Genomic DNA, 22287 nt, shown 5'->3' with positions numbered 1-22287 from the left:
GAAAAAAGGAAAAAGAAAAAAGAAAGTAGTGAACCAAATCCAGCAGCATATAAAAAGGATTATACATCATAATCAAGTAGAATTTATCCTAAGAATGTAAGATCAGTTTAAACTAAAAAATAAATTAACATACTATATTAATAAAGGATGACCCCCTCCGACGATCATCTTAGTAGACATTAAAAAAAGCCCCCAGAACATTAGATAAAATCTAACACCAAATCATAAAAGTTCTCAGCAAAGTAGGCATAGTAAATGGGAACTTCCTCAATCTGATAAACAACATCTACAAAAAACCTACAGCTAACACCTTAATGGTGAGAGACTGAAACCTTTCCCTTATGATCAGAAATGTGGTTGCTGTCGTTTCTTCAAGTTAACATTGTATTGGAGTTAACTGGTGCAATCAGGCAAGAAAAAGATATAAAATAAACCCAGAATGGAAAGGAAGAAGTGAAAGTTATCTTTACTTAAAGACAACATGATCCTGTATGTACAAAATTTTAAGAAACACACACGACTAATAATATATGAGCTCAACAAAGCCACAGAATATCAGAACAATATACAAAAATCATTGAATTTCTATTTATTAGCATTGAATAATACAATAGTTAAATTAGGGAACAATTTCATTCATAATGGCATCAGATAGGATAAAATACTTAGAAATAAAGTTGGCAAAAGAACTGCAAGACTTATACGTGTTGAAAACTGTACAGCATTTCTAAGAGAAACTGAAAAAGGTCCAAATAAATAGATATTTCATGTTTACTGATTAATTGGAAGACTCAATATTATTAAGATGATAATTTACTGTACATTTGGGGAGAATTACCATTTTAATTCCTATCGGATCCCAGCAGGGCTTTTGTTGTTGTTATTTGTTTTTTGAAAAGTTTAGATGCGGACAAGCTAATCCTAAAACTTATGTGGAAATACAAAGGGCCTAAAATAGCCAAAACAATCTTGTAAATTGGAGGATTTACACTTTCCAATATCAAAACTTACTACAAAGCTACAGTAATTAAGACTCTGTGGTACTGGCATAAGGATAGACATGCAAATAATGGAACAGAATTAAGAGTCCAGAAATAAAACCTTATATTTATGGTCAATTGATTTTTCAAAAAAAGTATCAAGACAATTCAATGGGGGAAAGAATAGCTTCTTCAAGTAATGATCCTGTGACAATGGAATACCCACATGTAAGAAGATGAATCTAGGCTCTTGCACCATACAAAGAGCTTAACTCAAGCTGGGGTTATTAACCTGGTGTAAAACCTAAAATTATAAAACTTTCAGGAGAAAATATTTGTAACCTTGAGTTAGCAAAAAGTTTCTTACATATTATGCCAAAAGCATGATCCATAAAAGAAAAATGATGAATTGTACTAAATCAAAATTAAAAATGTATGGCTTCAAAATGGACCATTAAGAAAATGAAAAGATAAGCCACAGACTGGGAGAAAATGTATGCAGATCATACAACTGATAAAAGACTTATTTCAAAATGTATGAAGAATTCTTATAACTCAATAATAAGAAAAATTATTACAAAGTGGGCTAAAGATTTGAATAGACATTTCACCAAAAAAGATATGTGAATGGTCAAGAACCACACAAAAAGATGCTCAACATGATTAGTCATTAGGTAAATGCAAATTAAAACTAGGGTGAAATACCACATCACACACAATGTTACAATCAAAAGGATAAACAATAATAAAAATGGGAGAGGATTGGGAGAAATTGGAACCCTTATACGTTGCTGGTAGGAATGTAAATGGTGCAGCTACTTAGGAATACAGTTTGACAGTTTCTTTTAAAAGTTAAACATAAATTTACTATGTAACTCAGAAATTCTACTCTTAGAAATCTACTCACAGAAACAAAAACATCCACACACAGACTCGAATGTAAATATTCGTAACAACTTTATTCATAATAGCTTCCAAACTGGAAACAAATGGCCGTCAGCTGGTGAAATGGATAAATAAAATGTCATTTATTCATACAGCAGAAAACTACTCAGCAATAAAAAGAACAAAATATTTATACATGCTACAATATGAACCACAAAAACATACTAAATGAAAGAAGCCAGATGCAAAATCACACATATTATAAGATTCCATTTATATGAAATATCCAGGTAAATCATAGAGACAGAAAGTAGCTTAGCAGCTGCCTGGGGCTGGGCATGGGAACAGGGAGTGACTGTAAATGGGCACTAGGGGTCCTTTTGGGCGATGGAATCATTCTAAAATTGAGCCGCAGCAGTGGTTGCACAACTTTGTAAATTTAGTAAAAATTATGGAACTATACCCTTGAAATGAGTGCATTTTATTGTATGTAAATATTTCTTAATAAAACGTTAATGATTAAACAAGTTTAAATTATATTATAGTGGCTGGCACATGGTGCTCAATAAGTGGCAGTATTATTCCTTGAGGATGTGTTTCATCTTCTGAGCTCAGACCTGAGGCATCAGAGGGCAAGGAGGGCAAGGGGTGCTAACAGCTAGCCTGTCCTGAGTACTGAGTACTGAATACTCATTGTGTTCCAGACGCCTTGCTTATCGCTTTGTGTACATTACCTCCTTCAGTCCTCACAGCAGCCTGCTGACACAGGCAGTATTATTATGCCGGTTCTACAGGTAAGGAAATGGAAGCTTTGTTAAGGTCACAGGGCCAAGGCATGGAGAACGCCTTACCTCCCACTGATCTAACCTGTTCTAATGTACTGAGAACCTTTAAGATCTAAGAATTTCTAGCAGGCCATGGGGCAAGCCAGGTGGCTCGGAGCATCTTGTCATTCTACACTTGGCCCTGCTGAATTTTTCCCTGTTTGAAACCTTGATACAAGTATTAAAGGTCACCTAGCAGTTCAGCCAATGAGATTGTTAGTCACAATAACAGGAATTATCTGCGTAACTCAGACTCATGCTTGTCCTGTTTAAGACTATAACCTCTCTGGCCCCATGTTGGAGGATGATGACAGGGTTCACTTCTGAACATTGCCTGATTGCCTTCTGTGACTCGAGCCGAAGTTTCTGCCTTACCTCTGCCCCGGGGGGTCCCTGGAGGTCAGGAAGACTTTCCCCCAGGCGTTTCCCTCAGCTGGAACTCAGTAGGCCCTTGGCCCATTCATTATTATCCTTGGGCCACATGCACCCTCACTGTAGGACAAAAGAGTTTGGAATGTTTCCCTGTTTAGGATTTAGCTCCTGGTGATGCTGTATTCTGTGGGGATTGAAGGGTTGGGCAGAGCTTCAGTTGCTTTTTCGGCTTTAAGTCCTTGGGCCAAAATCCTTATCACACTTTTACGGCATTGCTCTAATCCTAGGGTTCTTATGGCTTCATTGGCTCTGACCATTAAACACATGGCTGATGTTCTATACTAGATTCCTATTAGACATTATCTGAGGTTAAGTGTGAATGAAAAATCTCCCTCATACCCACTGGCATTCAGACAAATTCATAGCATGTGCACTTTTTTGCAGCTGACATTTTGCTATCTCTAGTATTTTGTCATTGTACCCTAGACGATTTCAAATTTCTCCTACTCTTTGCCTTCGCTAAAGTCATCCCGCATGTCTGGATTCACTCCGCTCACCGATCACTACTTATCAAATAGCTCCCATGGCCAGGATCTGGACTAGGTGCACAGGGGAGGCAATGAAGCCTAGGAATACTCCTCTCTTCTAGGAGATTTCAGACTGGTCGGAGAGACAGGTCGCACATATATAAAGAGGAAATTTACATTAATTGAGTTAAAGGAATGGGAAGGAAATAATTCCACATCATTGTTAAAACTGCAATTGAGTCTAGATTACTGGGGTCTGATTAATCATGGTTGAGGCATAGCAGGGCCCTAGACAAGCCCATCTCCAGGGCAGGCCTCTGTAAGTGGGCAGTGGATGGTGCTTGACTCTGATTGCTCTCCCGGGGTGGGAGCAGATAGTCAAGGGCTGGGTTGGGGGAGTCTCAGAGCAGTTCTGTTGACAGATAATCAAGACTTATATATATGAGATAATTGAGAAGTGAAAGTATATATTTAAGCCATTATGAGGCAAAAGTTAACTCAAAGCACACTTCCTCTTTGACCTGATTTCCACTCTTCAATGGTCTGACTGGGCTTTCTCCTGCTTCTCTCCTTCTACTCTTTCCATCGTGTTGTAGCTAAATCATGTGCTAAATTGGCTTTTGTAGTATGGAGGTCATAGTCATCGACACAGTTTCTGTAGGAAAATGTATTCTGTGCTAATAATAGAGCAAATCTGCTTCTCCTTCAGTCCTTCCCACAGCAACTTTGCGGGGCAACTGCTCCATGGAATGAATCCCTTTGGTCTGTGGACGGGAGGGGAGGGCAGTGGCGTGAGCGTGGACAGCAAGTGGGCTTTACTCCTCCTCTCCTTTCAAAATTCAACCCAGAGCTGCTTAATTTTTATCTTGAGTATATCTTGGGCTTCAGCATATGATTTCTTTTAAGCCCCAAATCCTGTTGTTAAGCAAAAAAAGTATTGAAAACCACTGTTATAAGAAAGATGGTATTAAGTGGTATCTAGTAATTTAAGAGAAGTTTGCATACAGACTTGAAATAACAATCCGGAGGGGCAAATTAACTGTTAGTCCCGGGCATCCTCCACGTGTGAGCTCTCTCAACTCCGCTAAGAACACTGTAGTCTAGATCTTTATTTCACCATCTGACTTTCAATCCTGTCTTAATCCTAAAAGAATGAAGTGGCATTCGGATTTAGGGGATTATGAAGGTATGTATATTTAAACTTTTGTCCAAAGGCATTAAGCTTTCTAAACTTTCCTAAACGTACTTTTTCTTTCTATCTTCTTAAACACTGAAAATTATTCTATTTTCTTTGTGTCCAGGTGAGAAATTATTAAATAATTTAAAAGTATTGTGATTTTTATTATTTCTCTCTTGTGGGGCTTTTTGGTCACTGAAGGCTTTGTGCTCCTCTGATGTTCTCGTCATGAAACAGCTTCTGTAGATATAGCCCTATTCACCATCTGCTTGCTTCTCACAGCTGGAGCAGGGAATCAGACGCCAGGCCATTCTGCCTCCCTTGCTTACCAGGATTCTAGGAAGTTTCTTAACAGCTTGATTTCCAGGAATAGTAACACTAGCCTTGCTGACTTCATAGGCTTGTTTTGAATTGAAAGAATTACAACGCTATGTGAAGGCTTTTTGCAGAGATGGAGAGCTATACAAATCCACATAGTCAAGTCACCTAAAGTGAACAGGACTTTGCATTTTTCACATAACAAAGACACTTGTTACCTAAAGACATCTTGACATTTTTTAGTACATTGAAGTTTAATTTCTTTCAAGAGAAAAAGAAACTATAAAAACCGTGGGACTTACCTTGAGTAGTTACATAGGGATTTTTCATAATCTCTTTATGTAAATGTCATTTTTAAAGAAAGAATAATGGACTATCATGTGTGTATATTTGTAACTTGAATTTTATTATTTACTACCATGCTATCACTGTTCCATACAGATTTGGTATTTAAGTTTTAAGTCCATAGAATTTTGCATTCTTTTATTAAAAACAGAGGTATTACAAAGGAGAAGGTAACAACAGCAGTGCTTTCTATATTTTCTTTATCTTGTTCATGTCCATGAAGTAATTCGTATTAACATGAAAGTGTTCATATTTTCATATTTCATACGTATATTTTAAGTGTGGAAACAGCACATTCCATTGCGTTAAAACAGAGACGAATGCAGAAACAGTTTAAGACCAGATTTTTTTTTTCTAAAAGAGGTTTTAGAATGTTTACACAGCTCAAAATACTGAATATTTTTCAGTTTTAAAAATCCTTGAGTTTTCAAACTAGTACAGCTGAGCTGTACTTGATTCAGTAATATTTGGAATATAGTGCTTCCCTTTCCCTCATTTTGTGTTGTTATAGAGGAAATGGGTTTTCAGTATACATGATTCAAATGGGGGAAAAAAAACTGACTATTTAATTCTAAAATATTCATAGTCTGAAAAAAAGCTCTTTTGGAGTGTGATGTTTATTTTATAGTAACTGTATAGCCAAACAATTTACTATGTTAATGCAGAAATACAAACAGCTTTTTCAAACAAAATACTTACTACTTTCTAGCTGCCTTACAGAAATTACTTACTCAAGAAAACAGAAGAAAATTTCTCAGTTTCATTAATCAGCTTTGTAAATATTTTGCCAGAGCTTTTTTTCTTGGTATGGGGGAAACAAAAAAAAGTTTAAAAGCTCATATGTGCCTATTTTGTTTCAGTTTGGTGTATTTATTAAGAGTAAATTCTGTATGTCTTTGCAGTTCATCAATATGTGTATTTAGAAGTTTTTCAAGTTCTTTTGCTCGCCTCTCTTCCTCCAGGAGGAAATGCTGTGCAGCCAAGGAAGCTGGGAAGGACATATCTGGGGGAGACTAAGGAAAGAAAGAAAAGTTAGGTGCGGAACACCAAGCCTTTTTAAATCTTCATGTTTCCCAGTGTTCTTCGTCCCTGAGATATTGTCAAACACTGCAACCCTTAAGGAAATAATATACCTTGAGCTGAATTCCCTCTACTAGTGTAATGCAATCTCTAATGAAATCCTAAAGGGACTGAAACAGCACAGCTCCATTACATCAAAAAGCTCTAGAAGACTGTTACAGTGTCCAACCACAAATGCAGGGTAATTATGCAACATAATTACCATGAAACCTACCTAAAACATACTGCACCAATTTGCAAAGCCAATGATTTTCCTCTGAAAATAGGAAACTCTAAAATGATAAAGTAAAGATTATAGTAGAATGGGGCAAAGAATGTTTATATAGGAAAAAAATCAAGATTGGCTTTAAAAGAGGGCTCATTGCTGCTTGGAGTTACTTGGGTGAGGAGGGCTGGTAGTATGATCCCTCTCAGGGGCAAGAGTGGCTTCTAAGTGCGGAGGGCCATCGGCTGGGGGGGATCTTGTTTGTCCAATTACAGTCGAGAAAGCCTCAGGGATGGGTGCCCAGGTCCACCCTTCACATGAGAAGAAAGGGCCCATTTAACTGTGACTTGTTTAGTGTCTACTTTTGTGTGTGCGCGCGCGCGCGCGCACACACACACACACACACACACACACCCTCTGTGGCTGAGGAATAAAGGGTAATATTAGATAATTTTCTAGTACTTCATTCAAAATTATTTTTAAGTTAATTAAAAAAATAAGTTGGGGAAATTTGTATTTAAATTTTCTAGTTCTGTGATCCCTAGCCACGTCTTCAACTTTTGTTTTATTTGGAAGAATGGGACTTTATAAAGGGTTTGAAGAAGCAATGATTTGTACACAGGTGAACTTTGTTTCGGGGGGATTTAGTTCACAAGTGTGGCCTCTACCAAAAGTGTATGGATCATGGCAGATGATGGTGGAGGGCTGCAAACTTACCTAAGAAGTGGCCCCAGCTGTAGCTGCTGTGCCAGATACAGCATCTTTACTAAAGTAGAATATCACAGCTGTGGGTACCTGGAATGCTGCTGTTGACCTGGCAAAGTCATCCTTTTTACTACTGAATAAGGAGCAGGGCCAGAAGCAGTTAGCACTCACACGAGTAGACAAGAGTACATGTCCATGTTTTTTGCCCCACATTATGTTATGTTAATCATGCTGTCACAATAAATTCTGAAGGAGCCTGGACCATCTGGACATGCCAAGGACTCCAAACTATAAGTTGTTTCAATCATATATTAACATTAACATCACAGTAAGACCTGATGAATAGGAAGTGGCAAGACATGTACTCCAGAGAGTGAAAGACAAAACCCATGAGCGATTTAGGGGCTCGACATAGTGTGTTCAGGTGTCCAGCGATATGGACCATGTCAGCACTACCTCTTCTTAAGCACAGGTTAATGTACCTTGCCTTTCTTACCACTACAAAAGAAACGTAAAGCTTGACGGGTCTCTTCAGGCTTCAGGTTTTTGGAGACAGGATATGCCCCTCTTGGGTGGAATAATCTGACTCATTTATTGGGTGAAACAGACTGCTGGGTTTTTGTTGTTGTTGTTTTTTGTTTTTTAGTAGGGCCCAGAGAAAGAAAGGGCTTTGCAGTGGGTTGGGAAAGGGTTACAAACTGTCCTACTATCTGGGCCAAATGACTTTCTAGAATAATTTGAGGCAGAGAAAGATACCATGTGGCGCCTCTAGCAAGTCTCAGTTGGGAAGTGGTGTTGCTGACCTTAAGCTTCTGGAGTAAGGCCACACCATCTACAGCAGAAAACTGTACATTGTATGCAAAACAGTTCCTGTCATAATACAGAGTCCCAGTTGGGACAGAGCATCTCAGAAAGTGGACAGGGTGACTTGATCTAGCCTCTGTCCTTGGCCATGCCAGTGGATATTATGCAGGGGCCCAACAGGCTAGACTCCCTTTCACCAAAGTTAATCTAGCTACTCTTGCCATTGAATGTCTGATCTGCTTACGGTAAAGACCAAGGCTGACCTCCTGACATGGCACCATCCCTCAAGGATACCAACCAGTCTCTTGGTGGCAATTAGATTCCACCAGGTCCCTTACATCTTGGAAAGGGCGATGTTTTATCCCTATTGGAATTGACATATATTCTGCCTTTCCTGCCTTGGCCAACACCACTATTGCTCACAGAGTGACTGACATACTGACATGAGACCCTGATTAATACAAAAGAATCTACTTAATGGCAGAGGAGTAGGGGCATGACCATGGTATCCACCGGTCCTATCACATACAGCACCATCCAGAGGATGCTACCCCGATAGGCTTCCTGAAAGCACAGCTGAGGCATCAGCTTGGAAATTATATCCTGTGAGGATGGGGTGCCATTTTTCAGTATCCGGTGGAGACGTTAATCCAATTGCTGCTATTTGCTACTGTGTTTCTGACACGTAGAATACATGGATCTGGGAATACAAGGGAGGATATAGGGATAGCTCTACTTTCTACCCCTTCTGTTGACCAACTTAGAGAATTTGTACCTTCTGTCTCTGTACTTTTGGGCTCTGTTGGTCTACAGGTCAAGGGTCTCACAGGGGGAATCCTTCCACAAGGAGCCTATAAGAGTCTCAGTGAATTTAAAGCTTTGGTTGGCACCTAGTCGCAGGGCTTCTCATGCCGACAGGTCAGAGGCATAAAAAAGAGGTTCTATGCCTGCAGAGGTAACAGACCCCAATCACTGCTAAGAGGTAAGACTACTACATAATGGAGACAGTGAAAAATATATTTGGTACTTATTTACTTACTTACTCAGGTAATCCACTGAAGTGGCCTTTTGGTACTCTCATGCCTACTTTTAACTGTAAATGGCAAACCACATTCTTATAAGGGCATGGGAACCAGGGCTCACCCCACAAGGCAAGGCATCTGGACCAATAGAGGTGCCAGCTGAGGGGGAAGGGAATCTAGAATGGGTGAAGAGATGGCGAGTATCAGTTAAGTAAGTCCTTGAGACCAACTGCAGCATCAAGGGATGTACCACTAACTCTCCTCTTATAAGTATTCCCAGAAATTATGACCAGCCAGAATCTTGGAGAGACTATGTTTGAAAGGAATGAACGACGTAGAAAAAACATAGATCTGAGTGGTTCAACAGGTGGACTATAGTGGATGCTGCTGGATCCCCTTCACTAGGCTGATGCATCTATCCTGTAGCAGCTGTGAGTGTTGGCTGCTAAGAGCTCACAGCTGACAGCTTCTCTGGAGACCTGCCCTCGGCTGAACTGAAGGCCCCTGCCTCATCTGGGAAGTTGCAATCCCTCCTTCAGCCCATTTCCTATTAGATGCAAGACTGACTGACACAGGGGCACAAAACGCCAGACTTCTCGTCCCTCCAGGGAACCAACTCTGTTGTGCAACCCATGCTCCAAGTCCCTGATGAGACCAGATGAACTAATCTCTGGCTCAGACCTCATCCTTATTCAGCCTTTCTTCCATTCTCCCACCTGCTTCCCTCACTCTTCTGCTGAGAATACTGTCTCAATAGATCCCCTCACAAGAATCTCCACCTCAGATCCTAGGGAACCTGACAGACCTCAGAGGGATGACTTCCTAGATTCTGGCTCGAGTAACTGGGTGACATCAATGCCATTTATTGAGAAATAAAAAAGGTAAAGGGAGCCCATTAAGGGTAAGATCTTATTTATTTTTGATTCCCCAGGTTCTAGCATAGATTCTGAATGTATATTTTGTGAATAAAATATGCATTCAATTTTGGATAAAGCTGAGCTAGAGGTGACCTGGGACTCAGACTAGCAAGTAGAGAGTGGGATATATCAGTCCATACTTCAGAAGATAGGTATGAATCAGAGATACACATTTGGAAATTATAATGATTAAAGCCATAAGTCCAAATGAAATTATACAAGATATGCAAATAAAAGAAGTTAAAACACAGAATCCTGGGGAACACATCATTTCAGGCACTTACTCCCATGGTCATGCTCTTGGCATTGTTATCAATGATAACTGCATTATTTACTAATCAATATTTTAAGCAAACTACATAGTATCCTTCTGGCTTACTTAGTTTAGTCTACAGCAAATGTCATGCACAATGGTGAAATACTGAAAACTTTCCTTTTGCAATTGAGAATGAGAGAAGGATGATGGCAATACCAGTTTTACTTCTCAACGTTTACTGTATAGGTTCTGGTCAGTACAACAATGCAGGGGGAAAAAGGTAGAAAGATTTGAAAGTAGAAAAACAAACTGTCATTATTTTGATTCTGAATACAGAAAAAAATCAAAAGAATCTACTGGACTGGAATATATGTGCAAGTTCAAGTGAATATTTCCATGGGGAAAAGGATTGAGAATCCTATCTTATACCATATACAAAAATTAATTACAGATGTAGTTCTAAATATGAAAAGTAAACAGCCAAGGCTTCCAGAAGAAAACATAGGATACTATGTAGCGAAATAAGCCAAGGGGTGAAAGACAAATTACTATATGATCTCACTTATAAATGGAACCTAATCAACAAAACAAGCAAGCAAGAAAAATATAACCAGCAACGTGGAAAGAAAAGAGAAACCGGCAGTAATGAGAGGGAAGGTGGGAGGTGGGTAATTGGGAAAAGCAGGGGAAGGGTCAAGTCAAGGAACATGTATAAAGGACCCACGGACAAAGCCAAAGTGGGGAAGGATTGAGGGTGGGAGGTGGGGGTGGGTGGGACAGGAGAAAGTGGTGGCAGGAAAATGGAGACAAGAGTATTTAAACAATTAAAAAAAAAAGAAATATATCCATGTTCATGCATTGGAACACTAAATAGTGATAAGCTATCCAAACTACCCAAGTGATGTACAGATTCAATGAAAACCCTATCAAAATCCCAATGACATTTTTTTCAGAAATCAAAAATTTTATCCTAAAATTCATTTGGAATGTCAAGGGATGCTGAATAGCTAAAACAATATTGAAAAATAAAAATAAATTGGAGGTCTCACATTCATTGATTTCAAACTTACTACAAAGCTAAGGTGATCAAAACTGTGGTGCTGGTATAAAGACAGATATGTAGAGCAATGGAATAGAACAGAGAGAGTAGATATAAACCCTCGTATATATGGTCCAATAGTTTTTGAAAAGGGTGGCAAGACCATTGAATGGAGAATGGATAGTCACTCAACAGATCGTGTCAGAAAAGCTGAAATGAAATTGGACTCTTACCTTACACCATACGTATAAATTAACTCAAAACTGGAACAAAGATCTAAATGTAAGAACAAAACCTATAAAATTGCTACAAAGAAATGGCAAAATCTTCACAACATCGGGTTTGGCAATGAATTCTTGAATATGACAAAAAAAGAAAGAAAACATAGGATACTGTTTTTATAACTTTGGGACAAGCAAAAGTTTTAAATAAGACAACTAAAATATTAACCATAAAGGAAAAGATTCATAAATCTTTGTTTGAATATATTAAAATTGAGAACTGTGGTCATCAAAAGATACCATTAAGTGAAGAGTCAAGTAAGAGTGGAGGAAGATATCTGCAAAACATATAATCAACAGAAGGTTTATATCCAGAATATATAAAAAACTGTACAAATTAATATGAATAAAGGTAATCCAACAGAAACTTAGACAAGAGACTTGAACAGACACTTTATAGTGGAGAATATAAAAACAGCCAATAAATATATGAAAAGGCACTCAACCTCATTAGTCACCAGAGAAATAAGAATTAAAACCATAATAAGATGTAACTAATCACTGACCATAAAAGCTAAATTTAAAAGACCAATCACTACTAAGTGTTGAAAAAATATAGAACAAAGAAAACACTCACACACTACCTGTTGGGGTGTTAACTGGTTCACACAGTTAGGGAAGCAGCTTGGCAGAACCTCCTAATGCTGACCCTATGCACATCCTATTAGCTAACAATTCCACTCTTAGGTATATACCCAATGGAAATTATACACATGTGCATCAAGAGACATGTACAATGTTTTTAGCAGCATTATTGGTAATAGTGCCAAACAGGATATAAATGTACATTAACAGTAGAATGGTTAAATTGTAGTATAATTGCATGTAGCATTTATATACAATGGAACACGATAGAGAAACAAAAATGTATGAACAACAGCTATGTAAAACAATATAGATGATTAATCTCATAAACAGTATTGAGCAAAAGCAGCCTGACACAAAAGAACATAGAATATGATATCATTTATATAAAATTTACTAAAGGCCCCAACTCACTCATGATGTTACAAGTCAGGATAGTGGTTACACTGGGAGTGAGTTGAAGGAGGGAAGGGAAGGGTCCGTGAGGAGAGTTCCGGAGTGCTAAGCTGTTCTATGTAATACTTAGATGGTAGTTGCATTGATGTGTTCCCTTCATGGTAATTCATCAAACTGTCCAGTTCTGATTTGTGCATGTCCTTGTATGTATGTCAGAGCAATAGAAAAGATTTTTTTAAACAAACATCAAAGATCACCTGTAGCCCTTGAAAATACAGAGATCCCTGAGGGTCTATGGAATGTCCTGGAGTGAGTCCTGCGTACAGCACTTTTAAAAATGTCACTGTAATTTTGGCCTGCACTAGAGGTGAATAACCATTGATTGCAGTACTTCATGACACATTATGGATCTCTTTTCCTTCTGTAGATAAGCATGGCCAAATGACTCAAGCAGCAACATTTTTTCTTGAACAATTATGCATACATCAGTATATCGGTATCAGTGTAAGAGTAATTACCTCTTAAAGAAAAAAATATCCTGCAACTTACCAGTGGGAACACTTCTTCATCACTAACTGGAGGACTTGTCATTTCTTTCATTTGAAATGGCAAAGGTGGCAATGGAGGCGTTGCACTTCCATTTGGCTCACAGTCTTGGCCAAGTCTAAAAGACAAGGGATGGGGGTCATTGTTGCTACCAAGGACACTTGTTTGTTTACATAGCTAAGGATTTTAACTTCTCTGAGGTCTAACTGAGGGAAAACACAGAAAATGTTTGGGCTTGTTATCTAGAGATCTCTCGATAAAAAGGTGAAGGGATTAAGCAAAAAAGTAAATAAATAAAACTCATAGATGCAGACAACAGTATGGTGATTTCCAGAGGGAGAGGGGTGGGGGAGGAGGAGAAGAGTGTAGAGGTGGGGATCAACGGTGACAGAAGGAGACTTGGCTTGGGGTGGTGACCACATAATACAGTATGCAGATGATGTATTGTAGAATTGTACACTTGACTAGTCTTATTTTATTGGTTAATTTTATTAACCAATGTCACCCCAATAAATTAAAAAAAAGAAAAAAAGAACTCCCAACCTGGAGTAAGCAGTGGCGAAGGGACACAGACAGGGCTATGGAAGAGGAGTGGAACTGGAGGAAGAGGGGACCAAGGGAGGGAGACAGACAGGGGAAGATGGCAGGTGGAAGGGGAGAGGCTGCCAAAATAAGGGGCCCAGTGCAAATAAACAATTAAGAGCAATACAAAAATTTAAAAAAACTAAAAGATATTTGTTTAATAATAATTTCTACCCTACTTTAAAAACTTAGAATGATTAATAATAAAGCAGAAAAATGTATACAGTAATTGGTAAAAATATTCTGCTATCCTTACAGCTTACATTGCTTCCCTCCCTGTTTCACTTTTGTATCTCTGCCACTTAATTAAAATGAAACCAGTTTGAGAAAAATCTCAAAACAACTAACAATGCTGCCTTCACAGTTCTGAATAGGTACTTAATTCCTGTTTTGTATTTCAGATAACTTCACTGGCTTTCTTAACAGTATTATACTTTAAAAGTTCTAGAACAAGGTGTTTTTTTTTTATAATTCTCATTCCTTTAGGAACTAATAATTTATAACATTTTCAGTTTACATCATCTCCTAAGCTCTTCCACACTGTCTGTTGACCTTGAGCAGGTGACTTTATCTTTCTGTTACTTTAATGTTTTCATGCACAGAAAAGGTTGTTATAAGAATTGAAATCCACACTTTGCATGAAAGGCGCAGTACAGAATTTGTTGTTTGTGCTAAAATATAATGTAGAAACTGAGACTGAATAAAATACCAGTTAGGTTTTAAATTTTGGTATGCTGACTAAACAGATAAGTAATAAAACAAAGACACAAACCAATTTACCCTAAAATTTTACCCCCAAAGCCCCAACAGTATGGGCTGTTTGGAGCTAAATAAATATTTTTCTGAGCATTAAACCATGAAAACAGGGTTTAAATTTAATAAAAATCATCAAAGGCCATGAAAACATAAAAACCTCTTCAAATTAAAATTATTTATTTTTACTACTAATTCAAATCTCTGCAGGTATTGATTAACCATTTTCAAAGCCTTCATATTTTAATTTCATACAGTTCCAAAAAATTTACACTATTTCTCTCTGTTCTTATCCAAAGACTACCTATATATACTTGTTTCTTGTTATGCAAACATTTTCAAAGCTATGCATACAAACAGCAATGCAAGTTAAGTGAGGCATCTGTAAATTAGTCCATAAAAACAAACACAATATGTGTTCCATTTTTACTTATCTTGAAATATATCATTTTTTGAATTCATTCTCCCAAACCATAATTACCATGGAAACAAAACAACAAATTAAAGGGAAATAACATGGTTTATGATGTGCACAGATGAAACATCCTTCAATCAAATAGAATTATAACAATAGCATAGTACGTACATCTGCATAGAATCTTCTGTTGAACCTTTTAATTTGAGTGAGGCTACCATCTATACTTCAAAGCACAGTGACAAAAAGTAAGACAATTATAGAAGAGATTTAAGAAATATATATACCTTTCTGTAATCTCAAGTATACAGATATTTCGGGAAAGTAATTTTTGTCCTAAATGATCTAAATAATTATCTCAATTATCCATTTTCTTTTGTGTGTAGAGATACAGTTTTATGGTGTTATTTACTAAAATTTATATAGGAACATTCTTTTTATTGTAAGATCAATAAAATGTAGAGATTGAAAGGAAAGACTACATTATGAAGTAAAGTACTTTTACTTTAAATCATTTTTATATCTGACACATTTTCTAGGATACGACTATTCAAATATTTCATAAAACCACCTTGCCTAAAATGCTAAGTATATCAATTTAAAAGCCATCTTAAAAATTATTTCAGAAGACTTTTAATACCCTCTCATTAGCTAATTTGTTCAGTTATCTTTTCCATGGGCTCTATTCCAAGGCCTCTGTCTATTTTTGCCACAAGGGATCTGATCCCTCTGTGGGGGAGAACTGTACCCACTTGAGATTTGAGTCAACTCTTGGCAGTTTTCAGAGCTGTCTGACTGCCCATCCAATCCTGTCCCTCCATTAATTTTCCCCACGTTGTAGGACAATGTCCTCAGCATGAGGCAGGGTCCCTTCACAACTATGCTAATTCACCTACCTCCAGCCTCACCTCCTAGCACTCCACGTAATGCTGCTCATCCTGTGGACTCCTCATTATCTCCTGGCCTAGGATTATTCAGCCTACTCTTCTGCTCCTTATGAGTAACACCATGGTACAAAATTTTCTCAACTTACTTCACTTCTCAGATGACTCCTTGATAAGGGATCCCGTGAGAGTGATTATGATAAACTTACTGACTTTAATATTTACACTTTTATTAACTAGACTTGAAGCAATTTTGATTACTAATATTTGTGATTACTAAAATTTCTCCAGTATTTGACATAATTTCTAAAACCATAAATTTACTTTTAAGTATGTATCTTAGAGACAAAACTCCATTTATTATAACATTGATTTGTTATTAAAATTAGTTATATATTACTAGCTGTGGATACCACTACTCCAAATTAGTTTGTAAATTATCCTAAACTTCACAACTCCTAACTATTAAAATCATTGAAAATATTCAATGCATCCTCATCCAATGCAATTACATTTCATCATATTTTTGTTAAAATGCCAAATTACTGTGTTATTGGAAAGAAAATCCTTTGGAATATCCTTAAATGCTTCACATTTTACTTCAATGAGCATAAAGAAACATCACTTCTAACAGGAGTGAAAAACAATAAAAATTGAATTGCTTCTGAGAAAATCAAAGATTATTTTAATAATTATATAAATTGTGTTTGTTTTTTTAATGCTTGATGGCTTCTTTTATTTTTGTAAATTAAATTTATTGATTATGTTGTTACAGTTGCCCCAATTTTTCCTCTTTTGTCCCCCTCCACCCCGCACCCCCCACTCCCTCAGGCAATACCCACACCATTGTTCATGTCCATGAGTCATGCGTATAAGTTCTTTGGCTACTCCATTTCCTGTATTGTAATTTATATTCTCATGGCTATTCTGTAACTACCAGTTTGTACTTCTTAATCCCATCACCTGTTCACCAATTCTCCCAAATATGCCTTCCATCTGTAAACCATCAAAACACTCTCCACATCCATAATTGTGTTTCTGTTTTTCTTGCTTGCTTAGTTTGTGTTTGTTTAGATTCAATTGTTGACAGATATGTATTTATTGCCATTTTATTGTTCCTACTTTTGACCTTCCTCTTGTTCTTAAATAAGTCCCTTTAAAATTTCATATAATAATGATTTGGTGATGGTGAATTTCTTTAGTCTTTCCTTGTCTGGGAAGCTCTTATCTGTCCTTCCATTCTAAATGATAGCTTTGCAGGGTAGAGCAATCTTGGCTGTAGGTCCCTGCTTTTCATCACTTTGAATATTTCTTGCCAATCCCTTCTAGCGTGTAAAGTTTCTTTTGAGAAATTGGCTGACAGTCTTACAGGAGTTCCCCTATAGGTAACTAACTTCGTTTGTCTTGCCGCTTTTAAGATTCTTTCTTTTTCTTTTACCTTTGGCACGTTAATTATGATATGTCTTGGAGTGGGCTTCTTAGCAACCATCTTGTTTGGGACCCTCTGTGTTTCCTGGACTTGCATGTTTATTTCCTCCACCCACCAAATTGGAGAAGCTTTCTTTCATTAACTTTTCAAATAGATTTCCAATTTCCTACTCTTTCTGTTGTCCTTCTGGCACCCTTATGATGTGAATGTTGGAATACTTGAAGTTATCCCAGAGGCTGCTTATACTGTCCTCATGTTTTTGGATTCTTTTCTCTTCTTATTGTTCTGGTTGAGTGTTTTTTGCTTCTTTATGTTCCAAATCAGTGATTTGATTCTCAACTTCATTCACTCAGCTGTTGTTTTCCTGTAAATTGTTTTTTATTTGAATTAGTGTAACTTCATTTCTGACTTTTTTATGCTATTAAGGTCCTCACTGAGTTCCTTGAGCATCCTTATAACCAGTGTTTTGAACTCTGCATCTGATAGATTGCTTATCTCCATTTTGTTTATCTCTTTTTCTGGAATTTTGATCTGTTCTTTCATTTGGGGCATGTTTCTTTGTCTCCTCATTGTGTTTGTTTCTATGTATTAGGTAGAGCTGCTTTGACTCTGTGCCTTTGTAGTATGGCTTAATATAGTATGTGTCCTGTAGGGTCCAGTGGCACAGCCTCCCCTATCACCCAAGCTGGGTATTTGAAGTACACCTTCCATGTGGGCTTAGTACACCCTCCTCTTTGTAGTTGAGCATTGTTGGTGGACCAATGGGAGGGATTTACGCAGGCCAGTCAGGCCAGTCCTCAGCAAGGACTGGCTGTGACCACTTACCACCAACCTCCCCACTCTGTGAAGTATGAGCTGTGCAGGGACAGGGTGGTGGTGCTGTGATGTGGTCTGTAGCTGTCCACTGAGTGCACAGACTCTGGGTTTCCTGGGTGGTGCAGATCATGTTCAGCCCCCAACTGTGTATTGCTTGGGGCCATCCTGCATGAGCTACAAAGCAATCTGCAGATGGCTGCTCCTTGTGCTGGGCCTGTAGATTCCCAGGTGAAGCCAAACTGTGATCTGAAGCTGGCTGCTGCTAGTGCCTGACTGGGACCACTTAGCCAGACTTCCAGGTGCTAAGCGATAGCTGAGGCTGCTGGTGCTTGAGAGAATTTAGGAAGATATGAAGCAGGAGCCAAGATCAGCTATTCATATGGAAAAGCCATTGTTAACAGCTGGAGTGGGCCAGTTAGTTGGGTGGGGCGGAGCCTCAGGGGATCTCCCAGGCAGCATAAGTGTTAGCGAGGTTGATGGAATCTCATAGGTGGCTCTGTGAGGGGAGGGCTCAGAAAATGTTCAATGGCTTTTGTCCTCATTTGTGTCTCATAGAAAGCTGCCCTGTCCTCCAGCTTGTGCCGTGATGCCAGACTCTTCAGTTCCTCTCCATATGCCACTGGGTGCCTTTTGAGCTGCTATCCTGGTGCTAGAGCTCAGAGAGAGTAAGTCTGGGTATATTCACGTGCAGGTTCTCTAAGAGGAAGTTTCTTCTACCCACTCAATCCCCGCTGGTTTTTGCAGCCAGAATTTATGGGGACTTATCTTCCTGGCACTAAAACTCTGGGCTGGGGGGCCTGGTATGGGGCTGGGACTCTTTGCTCCTGAAATATCCCTTCTGAATTTGTATCCACCACACGTGGATGTGGGACCAGCCCATTCTACATCTCCACCCCTCCTACCAGTCTTGATGGATATGGTCTCTTTAATTCTGTAATTGTTGGACTACCATTCAACTCAATTTCTGATGGTTCTGAGTGATGGTTTTTCTATAGTTCAGCTGTAATTTTGAAGTGGTTGTGTGGGAAGGAGAGCCTTTTTTACATACACCTCCATCCTGACCAGAAGTGATACAAATTGTGTTTAATTAAAAGCAAGACATGGCTAAAGATTAGACTACAGGCTTTAAAATTTTGTGGACCATTATCTTCCTATATTTTTACCTAAAATCTTTTTCCTTTCTCAAATCGTTTAATGCAACCTTTTTGCATTAGCCATTGATATGTAAATATAACATGTATTTTTGGATGGTTTTATGTCTAGTAGATATATATGTAGCTTTCACTATTGATTTTGCTGAGCTAGTTGTGTTGTGAGAAAAAAGATATTTCATTTTTCACTTGCTAAATTTAATGGCTATGTACTTTAACAGTTCTCTGCTGGTGAGTTCACAGTGCCCTTGCATCTCAACAACTCTTTCCCCATAGAGACTTTTACGCAGTAATAATTTATTCAGAACGTTTGAAATGCTGTTTCTGTTAAAAACCAGGTCACTGGAGAACACTGAAATCAGACAAGGCATTAAAACAAATTTAATGAAACTTTCAACAAATGAGAGTGGCAGGACACAAGGCTTTGCAGCAGGAATATTAGTCCACACGCTTGTTAAGATGATCGCCTGCTGAGCATTTTACCTCTTATGCTGCCGTCTGCCTTGTTTTTGTTAGGCACTTTTAACACATTCTGTACTACCCAGCAAAGAGAAGAAAGGGGAAAATCTGAACAATAAAATACTTTTAAAAAATAATAAAAGGCAGAATAACTGCATTTTTGTTTAAATAACACCTGGTTACCTTCATCTGAGGTTTTCAAAGTTATTTCCAACAGGCAAGGATAGGAAACAATGTTCTGCACCTAACGGGTGCTCTATACAAACCGATGACTGACATGGACTGACATACATAGGAAGACACTTTCTCATATCTTTAGGGGCCTGCCTTCTCTTACAATGAGAACACTGTAGACATGGGGTCATGATTTGACCCATGGAGAAATGAATCTGCAGAGTAGGGAAGCACTTCAAAAAGGGTTTAATCTATATTGGAAAATATATTCTTATACCCAAATTAAGATTAGACCCCTTTAGACAGGTTTTCAGTTATAGTGGCCAGTTAACATGAGCGCATCGACCAGAGAACTGGCCCATGGCTGTTTCAATGACTTCTTCCACCTCCCCTGCTGCTTTCGCCCACCCCCAGCCTACCACAGCACCCCACCATCATTTTTGGGGGGTAGCAACTAGTCTTCCCTCATTTCCTTCTAAAGAAAACCTCTTGAAGAGTGGTTATTAATTCAGCATTTTTGAGTGGTTGCTACTTCTTGCATCAGATTAGGATATATCCTAATACATGGAGGGCTGAAGTGGTAAAAGGAGGAGAGCTGTAACTACATCCACAAGAATGTGGAAAAGGCACATTTTTTAAGTATGTCCCTTGGATTTATGGATTTATGTACCTGAAAACTGGACATGCTCAGTTAAAAGGATGAGTTTGGCATTGCCCCTCCCTCATTATTTTTGAGGGATTGTTATATTTAGATGTTTATACTTTTTAGGCATGTGAGTTGTAGCAGAAGTGTTAATAGTATTACAAACACTAACAGTTTTGTTAGTAATAATAATAATAATGGCAAAAATCTATGGAACCGCTATATTTGTTTCACATGAAACTCTCCTATATAATTTCTCCTATAATCATCACAAACACTTTATAATTATTATCCCTATTTGTCAGATGGGAAAGTGAGGGTTACCAAGGTTAGGTAAATTTCCTAAGAATGTAAATATTATTTTATATGAAAACAGCATTTTCATGCTAAGTATGCTAAGCTTCTGAGCAAAAGTTGTGCTGAAGTTGGGCCCAGACCTATTCATTCATTTCTCAGCACCATGGAATGTGAATAAATTTGATATCAAATAAGTTTGGGAAATGTTATATGCCATTCCCCTTCTTGAAAACTCACAAGGTATATTAACATATTAATGACTGAAAGATTCTATAGAAAAGAAACTTGTTTATTTTATTGAGCATTTTCCAAGTTTAGAAAAACAGTGAAAGCCTCCAGAGAGGGTTTTGACTCCATAAGTATTTTATTGAAGTTGAATAACTTAGTCTAATTTTATGGTTATATTTACTTAAATTTTGAACTAAGACATTTTTAAAGGGCATGGAGATAATGCAGACAGCAGATAATGATTTTCCATATACTTCCCTTCACTCAGAGAAAACCTTTCTGACAACCCATTCCCTATGAATAACCAGTGGTTTTTTGCTAATGCTGGTGTCAATATAAAGTGTATTGAAGTTAAGTCAGAAGTGAACATGGAATTCCTATATTTTCTATTTCGTTAGAATAATATATGTAACATTAATGTCTAGTTTTTCCACTCCTATGACATAAAAAGTAAGATTATATATTTGTATATTTTCTATACATGTCAGCTACTATGAAGGGTCTGAAGTGAACTTACTGTAACACTCTACCCATTTCACTGGTATATTTTGAAAGCTATTAACAACACAGAATTTCATAGAAAATAGTGTATCTATACTACTGTATTATCACTATAAAATAAAATTTAAACTGAAGAGAAAATATGTAAAGTTATAATTTGAATGGTTTAAAAATTAATTTCAATTAAATGTTTACACATTTATACCCTTACGTAATGGAGTCAACATACCTATGTCCATTTTTTTCCATTTTTATTTTGTTTTGATAGGCATACTGTCCCAGTTCTTCATAGGTTTTGTGATTATTCCATGCTGATTTTCCATTGGCATGAAGTTTTGCAAGATCATTTCGGAGCCTTTCATTTTCATACTCCAATTTGTTAACAGATGTGTACCTTGAATGTTCCCTGTTAATGCAGTCCATACTCTGGGGAATAAAATAAACCATCACTGAAAATTTGTTTCTGGTAAGTGATGCATATTTTCTGTGCCTTTGGACCCCTGTCTTGGAAAGGCCCTTTCATTCGCATCAAATGGTGTGGCTTTGTTCTTGTGTGCCTCCTAAATGTCATTTCCCACCCTCGTCTCCTCAGGACACCGATACTCTGTGACAGCTGCTGCTGACATAAAAGCAATGCATACACTATTGGCCACGTTCTGATACAGGAAAAGGCTCACTCATGACCAGCATT

At 37.8% G+C, this 22287-nt stretch overlaps 1 protein-coding gene across 1 annotated transcript in view; it reads right to left on the bottom strand.

Annotated features, from left to right (window-relative positions):
- Positions 1-6264: 6264 nt before the first annotated feature.
- The window catches only part of DEUP1 (deuterosome assembly protein 1), an 82305-nt gene continuing 66282 nt past the window's right edge, over positions 6265-22287 (bottom strand). Inside the window, exons 12-14 of the mRNA XM_054577711.1 lie at positions 21826-22022; positions 13268-13382; positions 6265-6441 (exon numbers count right to left, since the gene is read on the bottom strand). Coding sequence (XP_054433686.1) covers positions 6265-6441; positions 13268-13382; positions 21826-22022 — 489 coding nt within the window. The remainder of the gene's footprint in view (positions 6442-13267; positions 13383-21825; positions 22023-22287) is intronic.

The sequence above is a fragment of the Pteronotus mesoamericanus genome, unplaced genomic scaffold (assembly GCF_021234165.1).
Source record: "Pteronotus mesoamericanus isolate MK-2021 breed Mesoamerican mustached bat unplaced genomic scaffold, CSHL_Meso_final contig_457, whole genome shotgun sequence".
In the NCBI taxonomy this organism is placed as follows: domain Eukaryota; kingdom Metazoa; phylum Chordata; class Mammalia; order Chiroptera; family Mormoopidae; genus Pteronotus; species Pteronotus mesoamericanus.
This window is presented reverse-complemented; position numbering and strand designations above follow the sequence as displayed.